Source organism: Lepidochelys kempii, chromosome 9, assembly GCF_965140285.1.
Source record: "Lepidochelys kempii isolate rLepKem1 chromosome 9, rLepKem1.hap1, whole genome shotgun sequence".
Classification (NCBI taxonomy): Eukaryota; Metazoa; Chordata; order Testudines; family Cheloniidae; genus Lepidochelys; species Lepidochelys kempii.
The window spans coordinates 90,191,389-90,207,885 of record NC_136388.1 but is presented as its reverse complement, the minus strand read 5'-3'; the positions used below and the strand labels follow the sequence as shown (position 1 = coordinate 90,207,885).

Sequence of the window (16,497 nt, the reverse complement as noted above, 5' to 3'; positions counted from 1 at the left end):
TATATCTGTAATGCTGCTTCCTCTCTAGAGGAGAGAGAACCATGACAGAGTTTCCCTTAATAAGGTGCATGGACTACTGGTGCTTCACAGATTAATTGCTGGTGGCCCGTGGAGGATTAACTGATCACATGGTGCTAGCTCCTCTTCCTCCATTCACACTGATAGAAGCTGAACAGATGGGAGGCAGCAGGGAAACAAGAAGTGAAATAGACAAAGTGATTAACTCTCTGCGAAAAGGACACAGCTTTTAAGCACTGATGACAGCTTAAAGCATTTTGTGCCAGGGCTGTGAAAGCAAAATCCTGGGTGGCTGAGAGGGGGCTGTGGATAACCGGTGATCTTTCAGGAAAGAGCAAGTGACACATTTTCATCCATAGGGATCAGTTGGCATTGCTTACGTTACTCTCTTCAAAAAAAAGCTCCATTTTATATAATATGTGAGTGAAAGCTGAGGTTCTCCTGGACATTTCTTGGTCCTCCAAATTCAGTGGAGCCGGTAGCCAGGGGCGTTGCAGGATCCCAAAGGCCAGCTTTGGCTAAGAGGACACAAATTCTTGGATCTACATTTCAAAAGCTATCATGGTGTTGGGCGCTCAATCTGAGACCCCTGAAGAGGGCCTGTTGTTCAGAAAGTGTTAAGCACCTGCCCCCTCTAGAAATCAAGCCCCGTGATGAGGTCTGCAAATCCACTAGAACTTTCAGAAAGTTTGGCCTTCACTTTCATGTACACAATAGTTTTAAATTGCCAAAGGGATACCAAATGGGTCTTGCAATTATTTTAAGCCACTTTCAAAAATCCCATCCACTGTCTAAGTCACGAATGGCAGGGGAGGTGGCCCATACAACAATCTCTTTGCACTCTGTACTATGTAAAATTGTTTCAGGGTTCTGAAAAGATAAGAATTTCATTGAAATATTTCCTACAAACAAAAATGTATTCAAATTCTATGAGCCAATACCAATACCATACTAGCCAGAGATGGACTCACGCAGCAACACTGATATGGGATTTAAGACACTTAGAAGTTCAAGGATGTTAAAATATAGGATTTTGTAGTTCTCAGAATTAGTTCTGAGCCAAAAATCTAAAACTATGTCGCTTCCTAGACACAATTCCAGTAATGATTCAGCCAAACCTATTCAGACAACAGAATCTAAGCTTTGAACCATTTAACTTGACAACAGTTAATCTGTTTTCTGCTGAGACTACAACCTGTCAAGTTGACCAGTATCATATGTTTCCCTGCACTCCCCTCGCTGTCTATATCTGTCTGTCGTCCCTGATCTTATACGTGGGTTGTAAGCTTCTTGACTGTCTTTTTGTTTTGTGTTTATACAGCACCTAGCACAATGGGGTCCCAGTCCATGAGTAGCACGCCTAGGCATTACTGTAATATAAATAATAAGAATTGCAGCTTCTCTGATGTTCTTTCCTTCATGCAATGTATTCGGACTGACACGACATCAGTGAAGCCCCCTGCATGCAGTCAAGCAATCAAAAGGTAGTTCTTCCAATGTAAAGGACCTTTTCAGAAAGGGTAAAGTTATCAATTATGCTTCAAATACTTCAATCACAGAAAGTGCATTTCTCACATACATTGAGAGAGAAAAAAAAATCAATGTTCTGCTCCACATAGCAGCCTAAAAATCATAGGGTATGTAAGAGAAAGAATGCATATAGAAAGTAGAAAGCTAGCCACATATATTCATGTCTTTACAAAGGGACACTATATATTTCGGTCTTAAATCCATTTTCTCTTTCATCTTATGCTTGGCATACATTGGCCCACCCAGATGAGAAATTTACTCCAGTCGGTTAAATTTAGCAGTAGGCAGTCTAATATATTAAAGGGTTTTTTCCCCTACTGGTATTCCACTTGAATTGAGATAGACAAAAATTGCCAGTAACAACTCAAGACATTCTGCAAGGTAAGTCAAAGAAAGCAGCAAAGATCAATGTACTAAAATATAGCTAGTGGCACACTATCAGCTGGAGGACACTATACCGACATATATTTTAGGTTTCATGGACGCTGTAGAAACGTAGGGCTGGAAGGGACCTCAAGAGGTCATCCAGTCCACCACCTGCGCTGAAGCAGGACCACGTATACCTAGACCAGGGGTTGGCAACCTACAGCACGCATGCCAAAGATGGCACGCAAGCCCATTTTTAATGGCACGCTACTGTCTGCCAGACACGGACAGACAGCAGCGTGCCACTAAAAATCCTGTCCGGCCTGGCCCGCTTTTTTCCAACCCCGGCTCTCTCCTTGCAGGGCAGGCAAGCTTCCCCCTCCCCCTGCCTCTTCCCCCAGCATGCTGGGTTCCTGCCCCTCCTTCTCTCCCTCCCTGCAGCCGATCAGCTGATGGCCCTTGCTATGGTGGGGGAGAGGGAAAAGCGGAGCCGCAGCTCGCTCGTGCTCTCTGCTCCGGGGACCTTGGGGAAGGGGGTGGAATCAGGGCATATCCCCTCCAGCCCCCTGCCATGAGCCGCTCACAGCAGGGGGCTGGGAGCACCCCCACGACCCCAGCCCACACCCTCAGCCCTCTGCCATGACCTCTGCACCCCCCCACACACCCCAGCCCACTGCTCTGACCCCTGCACCCTTCTCACACACACTCCAGCCCTGACTCCGGCACCCTCCTCACATACCCAGCCCCCCCCACACCCAATGCCCTGACTCTTGCACCCCCCACATCCCCACTCCCACCCTGAGCACCAAACGGGAGTTCCTGCACACACGCCCCAACATTCCCACCTGCACCCCTCGCACCAAATGGGAGCTGCCCAGGTAAGCACTCCACACCCAAACCTCCTGCCCCAACTCTGAGTCCCCTCCCTCATTCTAGCTCCTGGCCAGACCCTGCACCCCAACCCCCAGCCTGCTCCTTCACCCCCAGCCCTGTGCTCAGTCACTCCCACCCTCATCTCAGTGCAGAGAGAGAGGAAGAGAATGGGCTAGAACCAGGGAGAAGGTAGGTACATACTCTATATGGACAGGGTCGGGACTGCAGACCGGCAGCGGGCTAAGCAGGGCCAGCAGCCGGGACCCTGGCTGGGAGGAGCCGGCGGACGGAACCCCAGACCGGCAGCGGGCTGAGCCGCTTAGCCCACTGCTTAGTCTGCGGTCCCGGCCGCTGGCTGCACTCAGCCTGCTGCCGGTCTGGGCTTCTGGTTGCCAGCCCCTTGCCAGCCGGGGTCCCAGCCGCAGGTCCCGCTCAGCCTGCTGCCGGCCTAGGTGAACGGAACCCCAGGCTGGCAACAGGCTGAGCGGGCCGGCGGCGTAAGATCAGCATTTTAATTTAATTTTAAATGAAGCTTCTTCAACATTTTGAAACCCTTGTTTACATATGACAATAGTTTAGTTATACAATATATAGACTTAGAGAGAGAGACCTTCTAAAAAACGTTAAAATGTATTATTGGCACGCGAAACCTTAAATTAAAGTGAATAAATGAAGACTCAGCACACCACTTCTGCAAGGTTGCCGACCCCTGACCTAGACCATCCCAGACAACTGTTTGTCTAACCCGTTCTTAAACCTCTAATGATGGGGATTCCACAATCTTCCTAGGTAACCTGTTCCACTGTGTAACTATCGTTATAGTTAGAAAGCCTCTCCCCCGTCATATCCAGCTTTAAATCTCCTTTGCTGCAAACTATGCCAATTACTTGTTGTCCTACCCAAGTGGACATGGAGAACAATTTTTAAACACTGTCCTCTTTAACAGCCACCACCCTTTATATATTAAAAGACTTACCAGGTCCCTCCTCAGCCTTCTCTTCTCTAGACTAAACATGCCCAGTTCTGTCAACCCTTCCTCACAGGGCATGTTTTCTAAACCTTTGGCATTTTTGTTGCTGTCCTCTGGATGCTCCCCAGTCTGTTCACTTCTAAAAGTGCAGTGCCCAGAACTGGACACAGAACCTCAGCGGAGGCCTTATCAGTCCTGAGTAAAGCTTAACAGTTACCTCCTATGTCTTATATAGGACATTCCTGTTAACACATCCCAAAACAATATTTTCACAACGCCTTTGCACTGTTGGCATATTCAATTTGTGATCAGCTATAACCCCTGTATACTTTTAAAGAAAGGAACTGCCAATATCATTCTCTGTATTTACTCATCCAGGTTCTATTGATACCACACAGCAGGTCATAATACTGCCAACTCCCACAGATCATGGGTAAAATCCTGGCCCTTTTGAATTCAATGGCAAAGTTCCCATTAACTTCAATAGGGGCAGGATTTCACCCTATTTCTCATCTCATTATTAACTATCTCCTGCCCCAGGGACCTCCAGATGCCAACTGGCAGAGGGCATAAGGGTTACAGGAATCCCCTTTGGTGAACTAGAATGGAAATACTAGACAAAGACTGTCCTGGGAGATCTCTAATGAAAGCCTGTGTCACACTGCTCATCACTATCATTGCAGAACACATGTATGGATGTTGGGAGTTATACACATACAGAAAATTATGTTCTTAAGGTCTGTGTCTAGGGACTGGTCACCAGCAAAGGTGACAAGCAAGTTTTCTTTCAGACAAGTAACATTTGGCCATTTACATGTAAATTAAGAATTGTGTGGTTCACAACAGGCCACCACTCATAGATCTGAGCCAAATGCTAATGAAGGAATGTGAGGTCTTCAAAGAGAGGAAATTAACAGCAAGAGGTAAATAGCATGAATTATCCTGTTTAGGAGTAACACAAAGAATTTTTGAGACTATATCTGATGGGGTTGCCAACCCTCCAGGATTAGCCTGGAGTCTCCCAGAATCGGCATCGATCTCCTGGTGATTATTGAAAGCAATCTGGGAGATTTTAATAGGATATTTTAAGAAAATGACATTACATCATGTTGGGGGAAAAAATCTCCCAGAATAGCTTCAGTCACAGTTGGCAACCCTAATATCTGAGGTACAGATGAATCCCTAGGTATTCCTTCACTCTGCGAGGACAAGCTGTCAGCAGACTTGATCTGATGGGAAGGGGGCTCAACCAAACTGGTTAAGATCACTGGGGAAAGAATTTTGAGTAAGCTTTCCTGTAGGAGATAGGGGAATGCCTTATTAGTTAAGTTTAGTCTCTAGAAAACGTATTGCCGTTTGTTTTTATATGTAGACATTTTATTTCTGACCAATATTATGATCACTTGAATCTCTGTTCTTTGAGAATATATTTATAGTAAAAACAAGAACAAGTTTTAGTGCTGTGCGTTCAGCAGAGCTGTGATCTAAAATATAACTAGTAAGCTGTAGGGTACTGTTCCTATGGGAACAGCAGGCCTGGTAATTCTGTGAGTGGTCAGTGGAGGACTCCGGAGTTGGCATATGGCTAACCTGTACAGAGAAAGCAAATCCTTAAAAGGCCTAGAAGGCAGTGCCTGTGTTGTCAGGGACTGGTAGTTGCAGGGAGCTGATCCACAGCAGGCAGAGACAAGACTCCCTCATGCTCAGGGCAGGTGATGGTGTTGCGATAATTGGGCCTACAAATTTACCCTACTTGTGAGCTCGACTATTAAAAGTGAGAATAAATTAAGATGTCACACAATAACTTACAACAAATGCTGATGGAAAACGGTACAAAAGGGAGGCAGACTTAATTAGTCCAAACAAAGAAGCCTACTAATATAACACCAGGACTGCATGAAGATCGTGCTCAGTAAACAAGAAAATGGGGGACCAGAAATTAATAAACCAAAAGTGGTGTGTCAGAAACTAGGCCTAATTAGTGGACAAAATAATGAGGAAATGAGCTATTCTGCCCATCAGTTCCTTCTGGAGTCCTAAAGGAAAGAGACTTCAGAAGAAAAATTGGCTACTGGAGCAAGCTTTACCATCATGGCTGCCACCCCCGTCTCCTGGGATCCAAGGACTTCATCATCCTGATCAGGCCAGAGGGAGAGACCCAAGATAAAACTGCCACTTCTCTCCAGCCAACTGAATCCCAATCACCACCTGGGATGAAACAGGTTTGGACTTTAACAAAACAGCGGCTTCAGCCCATCTCAACTAACTTCTTTTGTTTTCCCAAACAGGACAGTTACCATCTTTGATACCATCTCAGAGCCTGTCACACAAGAGTTTTTCCCAGCTAAAGGGAAAGGGAACAAAAGATGATGTTACATAATATTTTACATTTCAAATGCTTTAACTGTTTTTCCCTTCACCTTTAACACAAGGTTAACAGGACATATAATGTCATGTTTGCCACGGTGCTAAGCAGGCAGAGGTCTCTGTATACCAAAACTTGAACTTTGTTTAACACTGTTTGATGTTGGACGGTGACTGGGTTGTGGTAACACCTTTAATGCATATATTCCATCTAAAAGAATACAAACAGTAGGGAAGTGCATCACAAACCTGAGCACCACAGGAAGTGTCGCACTACCCCATGTGCTTTGGGCCAGGCCATAGTAGTCAATGGGAAGGCTTCCATTGTTTTCAATAGACTTCACATCGAGCTCCTTGTTATGGCCAAATCCCAATCACCTGACTTCAGCAAGAGTGCCGACCAAAGGGAAGTGGGACCTGGCCCTTGATGTACTAACGATTCAAGACAGTAAGATAGTTTTACTAAATAGAAGTTACATTTCATTTGGCCTAAATCCCAGAGAGAAGATACTGTTTAAAAAAAAAAGTCTATTTTTAAACAATTTTTTTAAATAAAAAAAATCCTCCCTAGCATTTGTCCATTCAAAAAATAGACTTAACCTCTCTCTCTCTAGAAATGTGTGTAAGACCATAATGAGAAATTAAACGTACCTTTCTCACTGGGAAACGTAGTGACTGAACTGAAAATCAACAGACACCAGCCAAGTCATTTGTTTTCACACATGACTTTTTGGCTAAATACCTTAGCTGAAAGACTGAGGGCAGACAGCTCATTAAGAGCCCTTATGCTCATATGCATGGCACACAGCGGTCACAAAAAAGTAGCTTAGACACAATCAACCGAATAAGGCATATACTGCACATTCAACAACGTGCTCGATTTTATCCCATACCTACTTACTATGATCTCAGAAGATTCACAACCGTATGCAAGATCTTGAGGCCTAATCCTGCTCTTCCTCCTCAGACAGGAATCCCTCTGAGGTCAAAGTTTTGCTTGAGAAAGGAGAGCAGGTTCAGATCATGTCTTTAACGCTCGGTAAAAATAACCCTCTGGACAAGAAGTTACTCTTGGTGCCAGTGCCAATTCTATGGGTTAGATGGTCTCTTCTTTCAAGCTAGATGATAGCTGGCCTAGAGCCAACATAAGATTTAAAAAAAAAAAACGACATTTTATAGACTTTGGGCCCAGTTCTTATTTACAGTTAGGCCCGTTACACCACCCGGAATGTAAAGGAGCCTGAAAGTGGATGTAAATTCATGTTGACTTTTAAGATCCTTTGATACTTCCACAAGAACATGTGAGCACCTTAGTGTAATTGAGAATCGGGCCCTAAAAAAAAAAAAAAAGACCAAAAAAGGCCTAAGATACTCATAAGCTAGACAGATCAGCATTTTTCATGGTAAATCACTTCAGGCTTAATATCAAAACATTTCAATACAATGAACACACAGACAGAAATTCCATTGATGCTAAACAACAATGTGTTTGTGTTGGATACAACCCTTCTTAAATAATTGAACAACAAGGATTATGCATGCAGAACAAAAATTGGGTCTATGACATGATCGCCGAAGCCAGACTTTGTTAAATATAAAATAGCGATCACATTTTTCTGAGACTTACCGGAATTTCTCTTTGATACCAACTTCAAATTTGTGCTGACTACTGTACAGATCACAAGAACCAAGAGAATGGGAGACTTCATCTTTCACTTTCATTGACAGCTGAAACGCAAACAGAGCATGAAGTCTGAATCACAGCTCTTTGCTACAACAAAGCAACAGCTAGAGTTGAACATTTCTCAAAGAACCATTATGGGGCAATGGCTTAATCTAGTGACTTCCGGGGGGCAGCTTGGGGCATTATGCCGAGCTAGGAAAACAACGTTTCAAAATAAATAATTTATCAGAGTATCAGACAAAAGTTTTTTTAAATGACACAAAAACTTTTCTCTCCTTTAGAAACAGTTAAACTATTTATTTGAAATAGTACATGTCTATTATATCAATAAGATTTTTGTCTGTTCTAGCCAGGAGATTCTGATGGCCACAATCAGAGTTGTCTCCAACAAAGAAAAGATATCTTTTAAAATACTTTGATCTCCCACATTACATGACAAGATCTAAGAGCAGTTATTTGCATAATTTCTCTTAGAAACCTTATTTCCCCACAGGTAACATTACAAGAGCTGCTGCAATGAATTATTACTATTCCCGAGATTTCACCTATAAAATGAACTAAAGACGGGTGAATGAAATTTAGAAGTCAATGAATGCAAGTCTCAGGGTTCTTATTAGAGAGATAAAATTAGTCTTTCCTGAGAATTTTACTGTCAGCTTTATATTACCTACTTTAGAGAGGAGAGAAATCAAGTTTAAAATTTCCAGTTTTAATTTATATAGTTATTGAAGCAAGTTCCACTTTCATTTATCAAAGTCACTCAAGAAAGTGTGGTTGCAAATATACAACACAGTAGAATTCAGTCCCTTATGTGTATATAAAAAATAGCTATATTAAATTCTAAACATGCACTTAGCTTTAAACACATGTAGTTCCATTGATTCACATGCTTAAAGAGAAACATGAATCAAGACCCTAGAAAGCCATAACTTTATCAAAGACCCCTGTTGACTTCAATAGGTTTTGGATCAGGCCCTTTATTCTCAGCAAAAACACACACTAGTTAGATCATCTGTATGAAGAATGTATTAGGCATTAAAAGAATAAATACTCAACACCTTACAGCAGAATGACATTTCACAGGGGCAATTATTTTTTGTAAGAACAGTAATATGTGAAACCATCAAGCTAAAAGGGAAAGGAAATAAATATTTAAGTTCACACAGAGAAATAAAATATTCAGCTGGATAGCCCGCTGTCCCTTCGAAAGCATCCACAACTAGAGGACCAGTGAATTATTGCACACAGATCTGAAAGTTCTTTTAAATAATAAGATATAAAAAGGGTGTACACAGCCTGTGAGTCTCTGAAAATCATATTTTAATTTGAGTTTATTACATGATGTCTTTTCTCCCTTGTAATTTTACTACCAGCCTAACTGTCGTGTGAAGAAAGTGTAAGGGACCATGGATAATCTCTTGTATAATGGCAATTATGCTGCTATTCTATTATTTCAAAAGTACCACTTCATTTTAAGACTCTATCCCCACCCCTTGCTACAGTACTATAGCTATAAATATGCAGTGCTTCTTTCTCCCGAATTCTACCTTCCCTTGAGCACTTTATGCCTTTTGATTCCCCCAGCTTACCGTGTTAGAGGACCAAAAGGCTATGTGATGAATTATGAGAAGTGAAGGCTGTCTCACAATGGTTAATGAAAGAATTAGTATTCATGTTTTCTTAACCTCTCCTTGGAGTACCAAATCCTGATACAAGTAGAGCCATCTTGACGAGACAGTTAAAAAAAAATGTAATGGAACAAATCTTTTGCTGGATAATTTGCAATGATGATGTTATGCTAGAATGACTTTCAAATGTAGCTTTGCAAATTGCTTTCTCCACTTTGCTCTCTTCAGTTATTACAGCGGAGGTAGGTAACTCTCAGGTCCTTGTTTCACACTGAATTTTTTTTAAACTAACTACTCTGCAGCAAATAGACTATAAAAACCAAAGCAAATTCTACTTACTAATATATTATTCATGCTAGAGCTAATGGGAATTTTGCCAACTGATTTCAATAGGGACAAGATTTTGCCATTGGCTTCAGTGGGACCAGGATTTCAACCGCTGTAGTGGTTTCCTAATCTGTCTGCCTGCCCAAAAAGACTGAAAGCCTAGGGGGTAGATTTGGGTCGTTCCTTTAAATCCCACCATTGGAAAGTAGCACTTTTGAGGCTGTTGTGACAGAATCAGCAATACTGAACATCCTTGTGCAGTCATCTTTAGATGTGCCAGTTGCAATGAAGGTGCTTCAGGAGTCCTACATGACTAAGAAGCAGGGTGGGAGGGCAAAGTACTTTAGCCAGTCAATGGATTTCTACCTCTCAGAATTCTCACTTTACTGTGGAAGAACCATTGATGAGAGAAGTGAAAATTTACCTCCATGCCATGCAAACCTGCAGGTATCTTAATTTTTTACAATTTAAAATTTACAACTGAGAACTTGAATAATGTAATTGAGGTTATAGAAAATATTGTTTGTGCTTAAGAGGATCCCACATAATAAGATTCTTGACTTCTTTCTTTATTACATTATTTGTATTATGGTGATGCTTAATGGCCCCAACTGAGATCAAGGTCCCTTTCAGCTAAATATTATACAGATACATAAGAGGTAATCTCTGCCCTCAAACAGTTTACAATCCCAGGCTGGTATTTTCCGAGGCACCTGAGGGAGTTTGGCACTTAACTTCCCTAGACCCCTTCAAAATCCCAACCGTAAAGAGACAAAACAGGGGACAAGAGTGGACACCAAAAAGGTAAGATGACTTGTGCAAAATTGGATGGCATGTCAGTGTCAGGGAAAGAACCTGATTTCTCACATTTGGGGGCTGTCCCCTGTGAAGGCTATGGAAGGTGGAGAGGACAACACGAATAAATCTCAGCAGATATGTTTTAGGACTTGGCAGGGGGAGACAACGTTACTCTGCTAGGATTCTTTTAGCCACATTCCAAGGCACAGAAGACTTAGAATCTCTTTCTAAGGGGAACGAAGGAAGTAAGGGCAGAGACAGAAAGGGAGATCCCCCACTCCCTCCCCCCCCCCAAAACACACACAGGAAAACATCAAGATCAGGAAATGTTTTAGGGATGTACCTTTTAGTATTTAACTATGAAGGGAAACCCCAGGCAAGGGGTAAGAATCAGACATTATTCCAGTGGCCGTACATATACCTCATTGAATGCAGGATGTGGAGTCTGACCATTCACAGAATGGGGCACATCCTCAGTTGGTGTAAATTGTCATTGACTTCAATGGAGCTATGACAATTTACGTCAGCTGAGGATCTAGAGCAGAAAGAAATCAAGACATTTGAAACATTAAAGAGAAAATGTGGACATTTAACTCCCCAGTCCTCTCTCTAAGATGCACATGTGGATTGCATAACAGAGAGGTATGTGCCTGGATACCCCTGCCCTCCACTATTATCAAATGTGACCATGGCAATAAGAAGATTTATATGCTGGTAGAGACCTACCAAGGGAATGACCATACTACTAGATCTGACCAGGAATTTTCCCCTCTGAATGGGTCTGGCAAAAGATGCTCTTTTCGCAAAGAAAAGAAATTTTCCCATGGGAGAATTTTAATTCACTCCCCCTCCCACCCTCCAATAAAATGATTTCCCTTCCCCCCCCCCCCCCGCCCCAACAGAAAAATCTGAGCAACAATTCTCTGGCTGCTCACCTGGAAAGCTCCTCAATTTTGCTTTCTCCCTACAGGGAGAAAGTGAAATTGTCAAGAGTCTTCCAAGTGAGCATCCAGCAAGCTAAAAAGATTCCATGTTGGTTCTCCCCAAAATTGAATTGAATCCAGGAAATCCCTTCATGTGAAAAATTTTCACATTTGACTTTTTGTCCCAATTTGGGATGATAAAAAGTTTCAAAAGGATTTTTCCACAGAAAGGGATTTCTATTTTCTGGCCAGCTCCATGTATCATATGATGCAAGATGAATATATGTTCTTGTACATACACACTACATGGCTGCTTCTCTGTGCTTTTATTCTAGAACAGGGGGGTTGAGCTGCCCTCACAATATTTTAAAGGAGTATTTTTCACAAACTCAGAACACACCTGAGCCCTTGGATGGTTCCTCTGATCACTCTTGCGGTTACGGGACTTTTTCCACAAGAGTGAAACTTGGAAATAAGTGTTATACTGCAGAACGACCCCTCCTCAAAACAAGGAGAGCTGGGGCAGCGTGCCATAGGCAGGACCGGCTCTAGGCACCAGCAAAACAAGCAGGTGCTGAGGGCGGCGAATTTATAGGGGTGATATTCCGGCTTCGGCCATGCCGCTCCTAGAAATGTGCCCCCGCCTCCCCAGCTCGCCTCCGCCTGCTCCCCTGAGCATGCTGCTGCCGCTCTGCTTCTCCCCCCCCCAGCTGTTTCGGGGGAGGTGGCGGTGGTGGAGCAGAGGTGAGCTGGGTTGGGGAGCGGTTCCTCTACCCCCCCCCCGTTACTTCCTGCGCTCCCCCCCTCCCACGCTGGCGGGGCCGGGGATTTGGGGAAGGGGTTGGGAAGGGGTGGAGTTGGGGGTGGGCACGAAAAAAAGCGGGGGCGGCCAAAATTTTTTTTTGCTTGGGGCGGCAAAAATCCTAGAGCAAGCCCTGGCCATAGGAGACATGAGGCCTGGGAGTTTGTTGTCCCTACACTGACTTGTGTGTATGGCTCCGCATTGTGTAGATCCCAAAGATGTATCAATTTAAGGAGCTAAAACCCACAGGTAAGCCTCACTCTCCTCTGCCTCCTGGATGGAAGACATGTGTCAAGGCCAGATCATGGGTAGCCAGACCTAATGGTCAGAGCTGCAGTCCTCAGTCAGGAGTCAGCTGGGTTGGGATACTGGGAGGTCAGAAGCAAGAGACAAACTGGAGATCAGAACCACAAGTCAGAGGCAACAGACAAACCAAGGATCAGGAGCCAAGTGAGGCCGGTGGAGCTGGAGTCAGAAGGCACACAGTCCAGAGCAGAGTGGATCCCAGTTGTTCAGACAGCTCCCTGTTGCTGGCTTAAGTAGGGCCAAAGGGCCAATCAACTGCTCTGGGACTCTGCCAATGGGATGTCAGGGGCAGAGCCTCAAACTGGGGCTGGTCCTGGGTCAGCTATTGTCAGCAGGCTGCCAGCCAGGTGGAGGGTTGCAGCATGGCTGCTCTTGTAATCCCTGTGGACTCAGGTTCAAAGGTCTGAAATGTGGAAGGAAAACCCACTGGTTACATTTGCGTCTCATCTGCACTGACGGGGTTCCCATGTTTCCAGAGTGTTAAGTCCTCCATGTGTGACTAAACTGTTTGTGGGGAGATTTAAATTATTGTAGCTGCCAAGATCCCCTTTAGTGCAACATAGGGACCAGTTTAAAAAATTTCTTCTTGTGGGATTAATGGGGGGAGAGCGGTGTAAAGAGGAGGAGCAGAGGAGAAAAGAAAGAGAGAGATAAGCCTTGACTGGATTGTGTTAATTTGCAGAAATATTAGCTATAACAAGCCAATTAAAGTTCAATGTAATTTCCCCATAATAAAAAGATAAAGTTTATTTCTATCAAGGTCAACCCTGGTGGAAAAAAGAATCAAGATTCCAGTTGTATCTTGTTTGACTTCCCTTTAATCAAGGGGAGCCACTGATCCATGCAGAAAGGGAAATGATATATGGCAGGATTTCCCTTGACATTTACGGAAAGAAAAGAGGAAATTCAGCCTTGGGATTCAATACTTCTTGTGGATCTCAGCTTATTTATTCCATGAGCACAGAAATACAAGGTAAGGAAATACAAGTTACAGGGCACCTCTTAGTGATAACCTAATGGGCACACACCACAGGGCACATCACCACAAGGAATGGGCTTCTGCCCTTCACAAATGCAACACACAACAGATGATCACACTGTAATGCACCTCAGTGCTGTTCCCACCCAATCCCACACATACTGCAACTCTGTATTTGCGAACATTGCCAATGCTGCAATTAAGTTTTGGCATTGTACTGTGAGGGAAGGTAATATTCTGGGCATCGTACATTGCCTGATTGGTTATTGCAATCACCACAAACTTCAGGATTAGGTCCCTTGTCATTTCAAGTTCTGTTTGTAGCACCAGGAGCGCAGTATTGTACACAGGGGAAGGGACAAAGGGATCCAGCTACATGATTTTAATTACACAAAACATGAATGATATTTGGAGTAAGCCAAGTGGCCTAGAGAGAAGGGAGCTCACTAATGACACCTGTTGGTGAACAGGGGGAAGAGCAGGTGGTAGAGGCTCCCTGAGAGAGGGAACTCTTTGCCAGCATCTGTTGGGGAGCCAGGAGAAATGACTGAATGGGCCAGGCTGCATTTGCATTTTGGTTCTGACACAGTTTGGGGGCACGTTAGTCAAAATGCAGCTAATTTTTAAGTTTGGGGGGTAATACCTGACTGGGATAACAGCATTTTAACAAAAGTACATGAGAATTGCACCAAGCATACCTGGGGTGAGGGGTCAAAACCGAAATCTAGCATAGCTGGGCAGCAGAGCCTGGACAAAGGTAGACAGCAGGGGACTTATCTCTGGTGGGAGTATATTGCTGGTGGCAAGGACTCTGTCCAGGGTCCGATACACCACTATCCCTCTCTGAAGGCATTATGAAAAGGAAGCTTTCGTTAAGAGGTGGCTGGTGGTGCAGGGGCAGCTGCGAAGTCTGAGGCAGCTTTTGCTGAAGCCACAGAGGACAGCAGCATAGCTGAAGAACTCCAGTGAGGGTCCCCACACCTCCCATCACTACCAAAGCATTAAGTGGTGGATCCCCCAGAGCAGGCCAGGGAGCTCTTCCCTTACAGGCTAGAGAGGGACCTGCCTGACTGCTGCCAGTCCAGACAACAAACAGAAAGTGAGGGTACAGTGGAGAAGGAAAGTGGCTATTTCAGAAGCACACTACTTGATTAGATGCTCTTCCATGAGTGGAGGACTGAGTTTAAGACTATTGCCAAGACACCCTGGCATTGGGAGTCTTAATATACAGTTGATTATTGGCTTCCCCAAGTTTATTCTGTGTCCCCTTCTTCCCCCTCCTCCCCAGATAATTTTCTTTGTTTCATGCACTGACTCACGGCTTATGAGGGGGGAGGTATCAGCTACCCCAGATTTCCAAGAGAATATTTATTTAGTTTTCCCAAATTTCTGGGTGGGGACTAGAGACAAAGTTATCCAAAGGAACCCCTAGATAGTTTGAAGCTGGCCCTTTTGGTTGAGACTCCACCACCTGGAAAGGAGGGTGGGGGGAGATTGTTGCTATCAGAAATGTTCACATTATTCGGTGTGGCTAGAGGAGACAGGCAAACCTGCCCCCCTCTTCTCAACTCAGTATAGAACAAATCTCTTTCTCCTCCCTCCCCGAATACTAGGCGTGAGAGCAGACCACAGAGTTCAGGCAGCTGTCCAATTCAGTTGTAAGCAACAGGCAAGACCAGGAGAACCAAGCTGCAATGCAGTATAAATACCACCCATTCCCCTGACAAAAATCTCAAATCTGATATTCTGCTCAAAGTCAGCCTACACCCCCTCCTCTGCAGTGAAATGCTCTATCCTCTCTAACTCCCCTCCCCCCCTTGAAAATACAGTCTAGTGAAATATTCTCCTTTTTTCTTTGAGAGTTCCTTCTTCCCAGCTCCAGCAACTTCCTGGATTCAAAAGGATCCCCAGAGAAACGATCGGGAGAAGTATTTTAAATGGGGATAAACAATTAATATTCTGTGCAGATGCCTACGCTGTTGTCTATCTATATGGGGCTCCACGGCCTTGTTTTTCCATAAAATTAGGTTTTGTTCTCATCCTTGTATAAAAATGCAATTTTTAAAACAATATTAGTGACTCTGCTCTTTGTAGTTTGCTTTTCAGATGCAAAGCGTGATTTGCAGATGCTCCACAAGGCTCTATGGACTCTGGTTTCTCCACAGTAGTTGAGATGTAGAAGGTGCTCATTAAAACAAAACCCCACCTCTTTGGCAGTCTCCAATTGTCAGGTTTTGTTGCTCAGAAGTCTCAGGGAAATAAATTACCGTTTCTTCACACAAAGCATGAACTGGCAACACTAATTCTTTTGTCTTTTTGCTAGTACTCTAGATAGTGTTTTATGTTCCATTCTTTTGATGTTATTTTTCTACTTTCCAAGGCTTTTAATTTTAATGAGGATTTTTCTATCAGCCTGCTCCTCTCCTTTTGCTACCTCAAACTTTGAGCTGCCTCTCTCATTGCTGGTTTCCTATGTCACAGTGTCTTCTATAATGGACTGCAGACCACAGGCCTCTCTTTATACACACCTGAATCCTACCAGCAAGGGGTGGGGTGGGGTAGAAAGAGAAAAAGAGTACAACAAACAAAACAAAAACAAAAGCCACCACACACTGACACAGGATGTGTGCTAATTTCAAATCCAAAATCTTCAGCTCTCCTTGGTAGGAGTCATGCAGGATTCTTTGTTCTGTTGCTCGATGAACACTGAATAAGATTTCATTTTTGCCTAATTCAGTGTGCATCTTCAACATCTTAAGCAGCCTCTTAAGTCATCTAAATACCACATGACTGAATCCAAACTGTGCTATGGAATTAGATTTCATACATCTGTATTTGAAGATCCATGTCACCGTTGCTGCTCTGGGCACAGTCTCTGGACTAAGTTATCGTCCGACAAACTCAGATTCTTTTTCCGGCCATGAACATT

At 43.8% G+C, this 16,497-nt stretch overlaps 1 protein-coding gene across 5 annotated transcripts in view; it reads right to left on the bottom strand.

Annotated features, from left to right (window-relative positions):
- IL1RAPL2 (interleukin 1 receptor accessory protein like 2) overlaps positions 1 to 16,497 on the bottom strand; it is a 550,497-nt gene that overhangs the window by 516,763 nt on the left and 17,237 nt on the right. For all 5 annotated transcript variants that reach the window (XM_073358323.2, XM_073358325.2, XM_073358329.2 and 2 more), the window contains exon 2: positions 7,749 to 7,849. In XM_073358323.2, coding sequence (XP_073214424.2) covers positions 7,749 to 7,830 — 82 coding nt within the window. In that variant the 5' untranslated portion in view covers positions 7,831 to 7,849. The remainder of the gene's footprint in view (positions 1 to 7,748; positions 7,850 to 16,497) is intronic.